This window comes from Galeopterus variegatus, unplaced genomic scaffold, assembly GCF_000696425.1.
Source record: "Galeopterus variegatus unplaced genomic scaffold, G_variegatus-3.0.2 Scaffold3517, whole genome shotgun sequence".
Taxonomy (NCBI): Eukaryota; Metazoa; Chordata; class Mammalia; order Dermoptera; family Cynocephalidae; genus Galeopterus; species Galeopterus variegatus.
Window position 1 is genome coordinate 203,093 of NW_007729628.1, and position 12,548 is coordinate 215,640.

The window sequence follows — 12,548 nt, forward strand, 5'->3', positions numbered from 1 at the left end:
CCCCCCCCCCCCCCCCCCAACTAGCTTTACCTGGAAGTGTTAAACCATCAGCTTAACTAACATCAGAAGCCAATTTGCACACAGGACTCAGAAAACTTACTTGTTCTTTTATCATAAGAATAGATAGGATCTTTTCTTGCAGAGTCAATCCCCAGGAAGGCCTTATAGTTATTGTCTTCATACCAGTTGAAGGAGAACACCCGAGAGCCTCCTCCCTCTGGGTAGCCACACAGGAGGTCAGACAGGATGCCCATCAGCTGCGGGAAAGTCTCTGGGCCGCCACCCTGCATGAGCAGTCTGGTCACCCACAGCAAGTCTTGAACACTCTTCCGATGGGTAAACTAGGGCAAAGAAATGGCTATGGGTTATTTAAAGGCAGCCAGAATTATAATCTGTGAAGCCTAAACTCCAAAGTGGTCTGGTCACCCACAGCAAGTCTTGAACACTCTTCCGATGGGTAAACTAGGGCAAAGCAATGGCTATGGGTTATTTAAAGGCAGCCAGAATTATAATCTGTGAAGCCTAAACTCCAAAGTTTGGGGAAACTTCCACAAATATGTTTGACATCCACATTTACAAGAAAACATCCATATTCTCAGCAATCCTTAATCCAGCTGTGAAAAAAAACAAAACAAAAAACAAAACCAAATCCTACTGCCATCTACTCACAGACTAAGTGAAAACTAGGTTAGCCTTAAAGAAAAGGAGTGAACCCCAAAGTATTTAGTATTGCCTCTCTTCCTCCAGTCTCCTTTATTTGAATTCCTTGGGAATGTGTCCTGGGGGAAATGCAGAGAATGGCTGTGCTGCAGGAAGGCAAGGTCAGAACAAATTTATTTGCCCAAATAGTTTAGAATTTAGTTCCTTATATTTGGAAAATTATCCTCTAATTATTAGCTATATTTTACAAAATGTGAACTCTTCCATTTTCTTAAAATGTGTGGTTTGTGATTTTTTTGTGTGCATGTTGTGTGTGTGTGTGTGTGTGTGTGCGTGTATTTTAAGATTTGAGCAAACACAGATGAAGTCTTCATTTTTGGAAAAATACTTTTAAAATTCTGTGCCAACTAAGAAGAGGCTGGTGATCTTCTCTCCATATGGATGCCCATGGCACTTGGCCTTGTCCTTTGAAGGTAGATCAGTCATGCTGAGAACTAAGGTGAGAGCTGCCAGAGTTGCCAGTGTCCTGGCTCCCACGGTGCCATTGGCTTTGCTTTAGGGGAAAATACAAAATAAAAACAATGCCGCTTTATTCAAAGGCACTTGGGAATTTATAAAACCATTAGGACTCAATCAGGTGAGACTGAAAGCAATCTATTGCAATAAGTGATGTTTACCCGTCATTCCTCTCTGTCCACATGCCAACACTTGCCCTCTGAAACTGATGAGGGCCACGTAGAAACCACACGATGAGTCATGCCTACAACCACAGTCTATGCTTCCATGAAAAAGTCAGAGTCTCAAACTGCTTCAACAACACTGAGTCTTATGACAGTCTTGTAAGGGGCTATTGTTACTACATTGCTCATTTAATCAAAGCACTTGGAGATGAAGGGGCTGTTCCAGGGTCAAATGGTCTAATACCGATTAATATAAACTGGACCATCTGTTTCAACCTAGTTTACAAATGCTTAGACTTCTATCTAGACAGGCAAGAAAACTTCTGGAACTCCCACACAAAACTAAGAGTGCTGATATGCTTTGGGGAATTTTTTGCATTCTCTATCAACTTCCACCCTATTATACTGATATGAATGTTTTAAATGCTATGAGGAAAAGAATGTTAAACAGAGACTCCCACTGCAGCAGGTGGCCATCAGTACAATGGGCCCTTCTCTAACTTTCCCTGCACAGCAGTGTGCATATTCTACCCAGGTTGAGCTTAGTTTTGTAAAAACGGATTCCAACCATGCAATTTTCTAGGTTGACTAAGCCCCAGTCAGTTGGGAGTACTGAAGGGGGAAACAGAGGGGGAAATTACATTTCACTCCTTGCCTCCCCTCATAATACTCATCACACCTGAAGGGCTTGCCTGTTTCACATCTCTCTTCTCCCTTGGGCAGTGGCCCGTCTGTTTGACATGATATTCCCAGCACCTCTCATCTATTGAGTGGAAGAATAAATTTCTCTATGGGAGAAGACTTGTGCAACCAGATGTTAATTAAAACTTGTACATCTTTTATGAAACAACACAAAAATCCACTTATTTTCTTTGTGATGAAATGAGTCAATGTGGGTAATGCACTTAGAATAGTGCCCAGAAGCAATATAAAGGTGTATGCTATTATTACTGGTGGTATATGTGTATGCGGATTTTTTAAGATGGTAATAGAGTAATAGACCACTTCAGTACTGGAAAGACATGGGTTGAATTGTAAGTCCTCTGATGATTTGTGCCACACCAGGCGAGTTGCTTATTCTCAGTGGCATTTCTTCCTCGGTGTGAAATCAGAAGGATGGTTCTTTTCTTTTTGCCTCCTATCCAGGAACACAGATAATTTAGGATATGAACAGGTGTCTTAAAATTGCTAGGGGGAAAGATCAACTTATTTCTCCTTAAACAGGTTTGATGTCCAATTAAGTTATTTGACATAAGTGTGATAGAATGGTGGAAAGACATAATGAAATTATAATTACTATCATCAGACCACTCACCTCTTGAATTCTTGGTGACATATCAGATAATATCCTTCCCCAGGATCTCAGATTAATACCTTGAGAACTGCTGTCTACGAGTGTGGGAAGCTGTAATTGATAGAAAAAAATATTTAAAAAATTTATATCCATATAGTTATGTATACGCACATAGGCGCTATCTGATCTCCTCCTGTATGCTTGAAAAACATTCCCTTCCTTCCTTTTTTCTGGTTGCAGGACCTTTCTGCAAGATTGCTTTTAGAAACAAAATTCTTTTATCTAATTGAGAAAATCAAAGGCTCTTATTCCAAGTCACCCTGCGGAGCTAGTCAATCACAAATAGTTTCATGGTGACATTAAACACGCCAAAGTGATTCTGATTGCTGGTTTAGCAACACCAAACGAGACTCCTAGAGGAAGGAAAACAGTGCAGCTGCCGGAGTGAGAAGGAAGCTGCTTGCGGAGGGCGCCCATCTGTTCACCTCGGGGCTTTGTAGACACTGCTGGGCTTCCTTGTCATTGTTCACGTGTTTTTCCCTTTGTGTCCTTTTCAGGCAGGTTGTATTTCTTCCTCTGTTCAACACAACTCTTTCGTGGAAGATTCAGCCAGTTACATCACCTTTCTTTTAAAGTTGAGGCTGGTAGGAGTCAGAGAGAAGTCCCTTTGCAATGTTCTGGTAAGCCCAGTCCATGTGACAACTCAGAGCCATTCGTGCATCGTCCATCCTGGTGGGGACTGTGGAAGCCCACAAGTCTTCTGCCTCCCAGCCCCGGAGCCTGAAGTGAACACCCCGTTTTCTGGAAACCAAGTTCAAGTCCTGATTGACTTCATTCTTCATAGTTTCAAAACTTATTGAATCACTGATCCTCTAAGAGTTTCTGATGTCTGAATTCTAAGTTTTAAGATAGTGGTTTTCAAACTCAACTGCGCATCTCGAGCAGGTCTAGAGTGAGTCCTGGGCATCTGCATTTTAAGAAGCTTGACTTGTAATTCTCATCCAAGCATTTGTGGACAACAAGCCACAGCCTGGACTTTTTATCTGCCAGTGTGGTCTTCCCTGATGTCGGCTATGCCGGTCCCGCTGCAGCAAAGCTGAGAAGCAGGTGGAGTTAGGCTCTGAGGGGCCCAGCTTTCCATTTCTAGCTGCGCGTGCTTGCCGCCCTTTTTCCCTGCCGTGGGTGCAGGGGCCCTCCTATTCTTTCTGGCCCTGAAACTGTAGAATAAATTTAGCACTCAGGAGCATTTCAGGCTTATTTTCTAACTGTAAATTCAAAGGCTTTGTTATGTGTGAGAGATACAAAGCAGCCAGGGGAAGAATCTTCCAGAAAAAGGAGCAACAAAGTTGCCGTTGAAACTACAGCACTGAGAAGCATCTTGCTAGGCCTTTTTAAACTCCTTAAAAATAGCCTCAACGTATGCTGGGCAAAGCACTGGAATTCCTTTTTTCTCATAGGAGGGCGGAGCTGAGAAGAGTGGATGAGAGATACAAAGCAGCCAGGGGAAGAATCTTCCAGAAAAAGGAGCAACAAAGTCGCCGTTGAAACTACAGCACTGAGAAGCATCTTGCTAGGCCTTTTTAAACTCCTTAAAAATAGCCTCAACATATGCTGGGCAAAGCACTGGAATTCCTTTTTTCTCATAGGAGGGCGGAGCTGAGAAGAGTGGGCAGGAAGGGAGGCAGCAAGCAGGTGAAAACGTGTTCCCGTGGCAAGTTGTCACCAAGTCCTGTCGATTCTCCCTCGAGATTATTAGAGATGAAAAGGGACCCAGAGAGACAGATCCGTAAAGTGCCATGTGTGGATTTTGATTCTGATCTGAACAAATCAGCAGGAACAACTGGGGGAAGGTGGACATGGATGGGGTATTAGATGATACTAGGAATTACTGCTAATTTTGTTGGGTGTCATCATGGCATTGTGATTTTGTTAAAACGAATAAGTTCTTATGTCTTAGAGATATATAGGGAAGTATGCAAGGGTGAAACAATACGTTGCCTGTGATTTGCTTCAGAAAACTTTAGAAAATAAACTTTAGAACAAAAAACTTGTTTTAACTGTTTTAATTAAAACAAGAACAGCCAAATGTTGGTAATAGTTGAAGCCAAGTGACGGATACATGGGGGTTCATTATATCACTTACTCTATTTTTATGCTTATTTCTATAATAACAATGCGTAATAAAAACTATTTTGTTGCATGCAAAAATAAGTAAATTGTTGAATGCGTGAATACTAAGTAAATACTCTCCCTTTTTTCCTCCCTCCTAGGACTGCCTTTGTTCGCTTCTGTGCTCCTCTAGAATATTGCATCAGAGTAGCCTTCTGGCTGGTCCCCTTGCCTCTAGACTCCTCTCTTCCAAAGCATCCTTCACATTGCAGCCTGAGTGACCTAACAGGCTCCCGACTGTCTCTGAAGAAAAGGTCGATGCCAGTGCTGGACACACACGGCCTCTTGTGAGCCGGTGCCAGGCTCCCTGTCTGGCCTCTCCCTCCTCTCCTCCAGCAAGCTGGTCTTCTTTCTCCCTCCGCTCACATACCAGGATCTCTCACGCCCCTGTCTCGCTCACAGTGCCCACCCTCCTCTGCCTGGCAAGTTTCCACTCATCCTTCAAGTCTCATTCCTCACACAAGTCCCTGTGTGAAGCATGGGTGTTCCCCAGGTAGATCGAGAGACTCCTTCTGCTACGCCTCTTGCTCCACCTTGCCCTGTTGTGCTCTCTTAAGTGCCCTGTTTATTTGCTTCTTTGCACTCTTCGCCATTGGAAATTATTCTGTCGTTTACTTGCCATCTGTCTCTCGTTAGACTCTATGCCCCTTGTAGGCAGGAACCGTATCTGTGTGCTGGGCACACAGTAGACACTCAAATACTACTTGATGAATGAGGGAATGCTCTTATTATAGCAACCAGCAGATTGGTTACAATTGTTTGTATACCTGACACTCCATGAAATGGTACGCTCAGTGAGGACAGGGACTCTATCTTTTTATCTTTGTGTCACTCAAATAACTTATCCATTTCATTATCTGTAGTAGCTCAGGAAACATTTGTGAATCAGAAACCCTACACACTGGAAGGTGGAATGAAGAATGCCTTAAAGGCTGTGATGCACTCATCAATGTCCAGTTAAAGAAGGCTCTGCAAGACAAGTCTGCTTTTAAAGTACCTTTTTAAAAAAGAGTAAATAAATTCTAGTCCTTTCATCCTGAAGTCAAATTCGCCTATATTGAGGTCCTATTAGAAGTGGATACAATGAAGAAGTGGTAAATTAATGGCCTCCTGAAAATTCATAATTATTCAATTTTACTAATTCAATTTTATTGCTCTGGCAGTTCTGAGTCAGATGTAGAACACTTAGGATCTTTTTTTTCTTCTAAAAGATGACAAAAATAATGACTGTTGACTTAAATGGAGTGCAAGGTAATGTTCTCTCTGCAATCTGCCCAACCCCTCTACCCAAGGGTAATCGCTCTCAACAATTTGGTGTGTACCCTTCCAGAAGCATTAAGCTTTTAACTTTATTTTTATATCTTCTCCCTGGCTGGTAATTCCACAGACCTCCACAATTTGACCACAGTTTGTAGTTCAACCAAATCAGTTTACATGGCAGGGCTCATAGAATACCCCATCTCAAATGGTGTTTTTTCTTTCCCTAAAGATTAAGGGTTTACTCCGAGAATATGAGACCAGCACTGTCTTAATCAGTTCGGGCTGCTATAACAACATAGCATAAACTGGGTGGTTTATAAACAACAGAGATTTATTTCTCACAGTCCTGGATGTTGGGAAGTCCAAGATCAAGGTGCCAGCAGATTTGGTGTCTGGTGAGGGACTATTTTCGGGTTCATAGATAATGCCTTTTTGCTATGTCCTCACATGGTAGGAGAATCAAGCTAACTCTTTGGGGTCTCTTTTAAAAGAACACTAATCCCAATCATGACCTAATCACCTCCTCAAGGTCCCATCTCCTAATGCCATCAACTTAGGGGTGATGATTTTAAAATGTGAATTTTGGGGGGACACAAATGTTCAGACCTCAAGAATAAAACACTCATTTATCCATCCCATAAATATTGCCTAGCACTGAGGGACTAGGCTCTGTCACTGCAGCAGAGATTACTGCTTATCTACCTGATTTTGACAAAGGTGATAATGCCAGGCTGAAAAAATTACATTTCCCAGCCTCCCATGCATATGGAGTGGGCATGTGACAAAATTCTGACCAGTGAGATACGAGGAGAGGCCATGGGCTGGGGCTTCTGCAAACAGTCTTCTAAAGGAGGGCCCTCTGCCCCTGGTCTCCCCGCTGCCTGGAGCATGGATGTGTTGGGGGAGTACAGGAGACGTCCTATGCTCACCACACGACAAGCACATGCTGGGGATGAGTGAGGGAAATGGAAAGGACGCTGGGTTCTAGAGGAAATCTGGGGATCCTCTCTACCTCTGCTTTGGGAGGAAAATGAAACCCACTGTTTTCTAGCATTTGGTTACTCACAGCCAATTACAGTTTCTAAATGATATAATCACACATTTGACAAATATGTATTGAGTGTCTGCTTCGTGCCAGGTGCTGGGGACATAGCAATGGTCAAAACAAATTCCTCCCTTCATGAAGTTTACCTTCAAGAGCGTCACTGATGGATGTGCCTTCCCCTGCTATCGTCACGTTGGATGCGCTCAAGACTCTCACACAAGAAAGAAAGAAGCTACCTTTGGTCCCTTATCCCTCCGTAGCCACAGCCTCACTTCTCTCCTCGTCACTGATGGATGTGCCTTCCCCTGCTATCGTCACGTTGGATGCGCTCAAGACTCTCACACAGGAAAGAAAGAAGCTACCTTTGGTCCCTTATCCCTCCGTAGCCACAGCCTCACTTCTCTCCTCCACCTTTATGCTCACACTTGGAAGCACAGTCCACATTCAATGACTTCACCTCCTCACCAACACCTTCCTGTCTTGCACCCTCACCATCCTACAAGATGCTTTAACTACGGCCCCCAGTTTCCTCCTGGCTTTCAAGTTTAATGGGTATTTTTGGTTCTTGTCTTTTCAGACCTGTCTGCTTTTCTTGGCATTTTTGAGGGCATCCTTTTCCCCGTGTGCCGTCTGCGACACTGGTCTTATGTGGTTTGCTTTGTTACTTCTCGCCTTTCCCATGAGCTGCTCTGCCTCTCCTGTCCCCCTAAGTGCCAAGGTTCCTGGGGGCTCCACACCCTTGCTCCTCTCACTCTGCACACTCTCCCTGGGTAGTCTTAGTCCCTGTATCATTTAATCCGCCACCTTTTTGTTGATAACTTCTAAATCTGTACCTCCGAGCCAGGGGTCTCCCCACAGCTTCAGACTATACATCCAACCATCTGCTGGACATTTGCCTAGATCCAACTTGTCCCAAACTGATCACATCATCTTCTCCTAAACCAGCTTCTGCTCCTATGTGCCCTTCCTCAGCCGGTGGCACCACCTTCTGCCTGGGAGCTATCACTGCTTAGCTCAATGTCCAAATCTCCAGCCTGGAGATCCAGGAACTGGTGCTGGGTATGAGTGTGAGGCAGGATGAGCCCTCGGATTGCAGAGACAGTAGCCAACGGATACCTGAAAGGCTGCTTTAGGAGGAAGCTGGAATCAAGGACTGGAGTCCAAAAAGGCCATGCAGAGAAAAAACCACCAAGTCCTGGATGATGGGAAGGCACCTAAGAGGGGCTAGGAGCCCAGAGGCACAGAAATCAAGAAATTGTCATGCACATGTGTCCAAAGATGTAGGAGATCAGATAAATCAGTCACAAGCTCCTATCACTCTTAATTATCTCCTCTTCTTTTTGTATTTGTGGTCTGTCTTCACCACTTGACTGTGGGCTAGAAATTGTCTGTGGTCATGTTTTGCCTAAGTGGACACCTTCTCTCCATCCCCTCTCTTTTACCTCCACAGGCTCTAGGCACACTCTGACCTTGAACTTCCATCCCACATCAGATGAGCATACTGGAAAGCACCTATGTTTCTGTCTATTCATATGTATATCTACGTTTGTATCTATGTCTCCAAAGATACACAGTTTTAAGGCTCTTAATTTTACTTTGAAATTATTTGGCTTTGAGTAACTCATCTAATGAATGATTGCATGATCTCTGAGCAATCACTATACTTAGGAATGTTTGTAAAGTGGGAGAACCTAAACTGTAAACTGGTTTTTGAATTTTACATTTAATGAATACTGAATGTAACAATAAAGTTGAATTAGATTACCTTTCTTATACATTTAATTTAATATTTATTAGTTTTATTAATTTTACTTATTTTTTGGCTGGCCGGTACAGGGATCGAACCCTGGACCTTGGTGTTATCAGCGCCACACTCTAACCAATTGAGTAACCAGCCAATCCCCATATTTATTAATTTTAATTCTAAAGTTTTTCTTTGTATTTTAGAGCCATCATTTTTTTTTAACTTCAAGTCTCAAACATTTTTGTAGGCTTCTGCAAAGCTTCTGGCTCTTAGACACTACGCCTATCACTTAGGAACTAATGGATAAAATGACCAACCCACCCCACCCCATCCCATCCCACCCTATCCTCACCCTCCACCCCTACTGGCCAGAGTCAACTCATCTGAAACCACCTCACCTTCTCTAGAAAGCCTTCTTACCCCCATCTCCACGCTCCTCTTGACCTCTTTCCCTGGGGTTAGGTGCCCCTCCTAACTGCTCCTATAATTCTCCGTGCATTTTTAAAATCACTTTTACTTTGGTTTGCTATTGTTTTTTAATGTACCTGTCTCTCCATGAGGCTGTTAACTCATTAAGCATAGGAATAGGCTTTACTTTATGTTTCTATCTTCAGGACATGGTACACAGTAGGTGCTCAATAAAGAAGTGTTGTATTACTTAATGAATAAAAATAAACTATTTAAAAAGAGACAGAGCCTATTAAGATTTTAGGTTCTATGGGAGATGTCTCTACCAGACACGGTGGAGACTTACAGGGAGGGAGAGGCCAGTTCCCTGCAGGCAGAGAAGGTGACATTTGGGCTGATGTTTGTAAGGAGGCAAGTTCATGATCCTGAGGTTGAAGGCGGTGTCTGTGGATGGATGGGGAGGCCAGGAATTCCAGGTGGAGGGAGAAAGAAGGGGAGAGTCAGAGGAAGGGAGCGGCTAGAGAGAGAGAGCCAGATGAAACAGCGGGAAAAACCACTTGAGATGCATTTTTGTGTCTGGTTAACACTTTCTTTTTCAATCTTGTTAATAATTTAAGAATATTCATTAATCAAATATTTACTAAGCTCCAGCTATGTGCCCCGTGCTATGGCTGCAATTCTCTTCCTAGCTCCTTTCAGTGGAGATGATAAATAACGACGGTCTGGTCCTCACACCCTCGTTCCAGATCCCACTTACAGATCTGAACAGCGCCCGGCCCCAGGGAGCCCTCCCTCCATCCCTGTTCACCAGTCGTCCGACTGAGGTTGCCATTAGTTAGAACAGCTTTCCCAGGGCTCTCCTCTGCCTTTGGTTCCCTCCCCCACGATCCATTCAAATTCGCATGAATTGTTCCTGCCAAAAGAACCGGAAGAGACTGTCAGTTTATTTGAATGGAAATGTGAAAACATTTCTGGAAAAAAGGTCACAGGCCAAAATGACAAGTATCATCTCTCTCTTACACACACACACACACACACACACACACACACACACACACACACACACACTGCTTCCTGTGCCAAATGAGTTTTCCTACTTTCCAAAAAAACAAATACCTTTCCATGTCACAACTGGGCTGAGTACATCCTACCAGCTCAAGTTCAAGTTCCATTTAGACCTCTTAAAGAAGATTGGATCTACAAATAGGGCTGTGGAAGGGATATGTCTCCATCAACTGTAATTGGTCTGAGGGGTCTCTGGGCCTTGATTCTATACTTAAATTGATACGAGATCCTAAATTAGCAGCCAAGAAGATTCTGGCTTCAAGAGGCCTGTGCTTGGGGTGTCAGGGGACAAAAACCAAGTCTGTCCTTTGGGACTGTGTAGTATTTTTTCTTAAGGCAGAGAAAAACATAGTAGCGCCTAGAAAATCTTGTTTGAGCAGTGTTTGCTGGTGCTTTGGATCCAATGAGTTAATCAAACAGATGCGCCTCCACTAGCACATGAAAGGAACATCCTACGAGTTGAATTTTTGTTTGTTTCACTTTCTGTGATTCCAAGAAGATAATCAGTACTCATTTCTAAGTTGAGGACATAACTAACACAAAGGCAAATATGTCGCCTCAGGTTAAGAGTGTCTTTACGGGCATGACACGGCTCTGGGAGCTGGTGGAAGGTTCTGGAACCAGGAGTAAGCTGCAGACTTGAAAGCAGCCAGACCAGAGGTGAAAAGCAGATGAAGGGCCGGCCCGTGGCTCACTCGGGAGAGTGCGGTGCTGATAACACCAAGGCCATGGGTTCAGATCCTATATAGGGATGGCCGGTTCGCTCACTGGCTGAGCGTGGTGCTGACAACACCAAGTCAAGGGTTAAGATCCCCTTACCAGTCATCTTTAAAAAAAAAAAAAAAAAGGGAGAGTGTGGTGCTGAAAAGCAGATGAAGCCGGGACAGACAGCACAGGCCACAGTGTTCAGCCCTGGGCTGCAGCTACAGGAAAGCCAGATTTATCCGGAGGGAAGTTGTTGCCAGGCAACTGGGAGAATGTGGATTTGAAGCATGTTTGCTGCAACCTGCCAGTTGTTAAGCATCAGATGAAAAGAGAGGAAGCTGGCTTCAGTGGTGAGGGGGCAACCAGGAGGGGACACCCTGAGTGCTAGGAAATGCGTCATGAGTGGAGAATTCAGACTCCATTGCTGGGGGGTGGGGGGTGGGGGTCCTGGCAAACTGTCTCTACTGGGAGAGGTCACAGAGGCAGGCTATCTCCCAGGACTGGAGGGAACAGAGCCTCTGAATCAGTGTGGGCTCTGAGGTATGTTAACAGACATGCAACATGAGTATTTGGCTCAACATAAACCAGGCCTTTTTCCTTCCATGGTGGTTTCCATCCTGGTCTCTTGGTTGATGAGAGCAAATCTGAGCTCGGGAGCTAGGGCAGTCAGACGGCTACTCCATGAGACAGTCTCCCCCTAGACGGAGGAGTCTGAAGAAGGAGGAGATGCGGGAGCTCAGGAGCCCTCTGCAAAGTGCTTGTGTTCTTGCTTTGGTATGAGCAAATGCTTTTTGTTTCCAAGTGTTTTCCAACTCTTCTCTCACCTGAATTCACTGCAATCTCATGAGATATGTAGAAGAGGCCTTATTATCTGGATTCTACAGATGGGAAGGGGGAGATCCCCTTTAAGAGATAGCAAGTTAGTGCCATCACAGAGCAGAACCCATCTCCTGACTGCCAGGAGTGCCCCAGTGGCCCAGGCCTCTGATCCTCTCACCATTGGGTCCTCAGGGAGGATGCTGATTACTTCATAAAGAGAGGGAAGAATCTGTACTATATTGAGACCTTTTAGGAAAGGACAGATAGTAGTGAGGAGAAAATAAATTTTAATGCAAAAGCTCTTAACCTGAGGTCTGGCTTCAGCGGCTCCATGAGACCCCACCCCCTGTGGGTCTGTGCAAAATTACATTTCTCAAGGGAAAAGCTTTAGAGATACTATCAGATTCTCAAAGGTAATCCTAATGCATAAAAAGGTTAAGAGCTATAGTTCTGTAGAGATGAGAAAAGTCAGAAGCCAAATGCCTTCTTAAAACCAATTTGCTCTGGAGAGAACCTGATGTCTAACATACTGGTACACACATTGGAGGTGCTCAATCCATGTTTACTGAAGTTAGGCCGGACCCCAGGACCCATTATCCTAAATCACAACCTTACCAGAGGCCTGCTGGTATCCTCAGTGTCTTTAGTTTTGACCTCTCAATATTCTTTTTTTTTTTTTTTTTTTTTTTTTTTTTTTTT

At 44.0% G+C, this 12,548-nt stretch overlaps 1 protein-coding gene across 1 annotated transcript in view; it reads right to left on the reverse strand.

The window, feature by feature from the left end:
- Positions 1-12,548, reverse strand: part of ABCA4 (ATP-binding cassette, sub-family A (ABC1), member 4) — a gene marked incomplete at its 5' end in the record, with an annotated part of 119,813 nt that overhangs the window by 93,819 nt on the left and 13,446 nt on the right. Inside the window, 2 exons of the mRNA XM_008585325.1 lie at positions 101-341; positions 2,656-2,745. Of these exons, the coding sequence (XP_008583547.1) occupies positions 101-341; positions 2,656-2,745 (331 nt within the window). The remainder of the gene's footprint in view (positions 1-100; positions 342-2,655; positions 2,746-12,548) is intronic.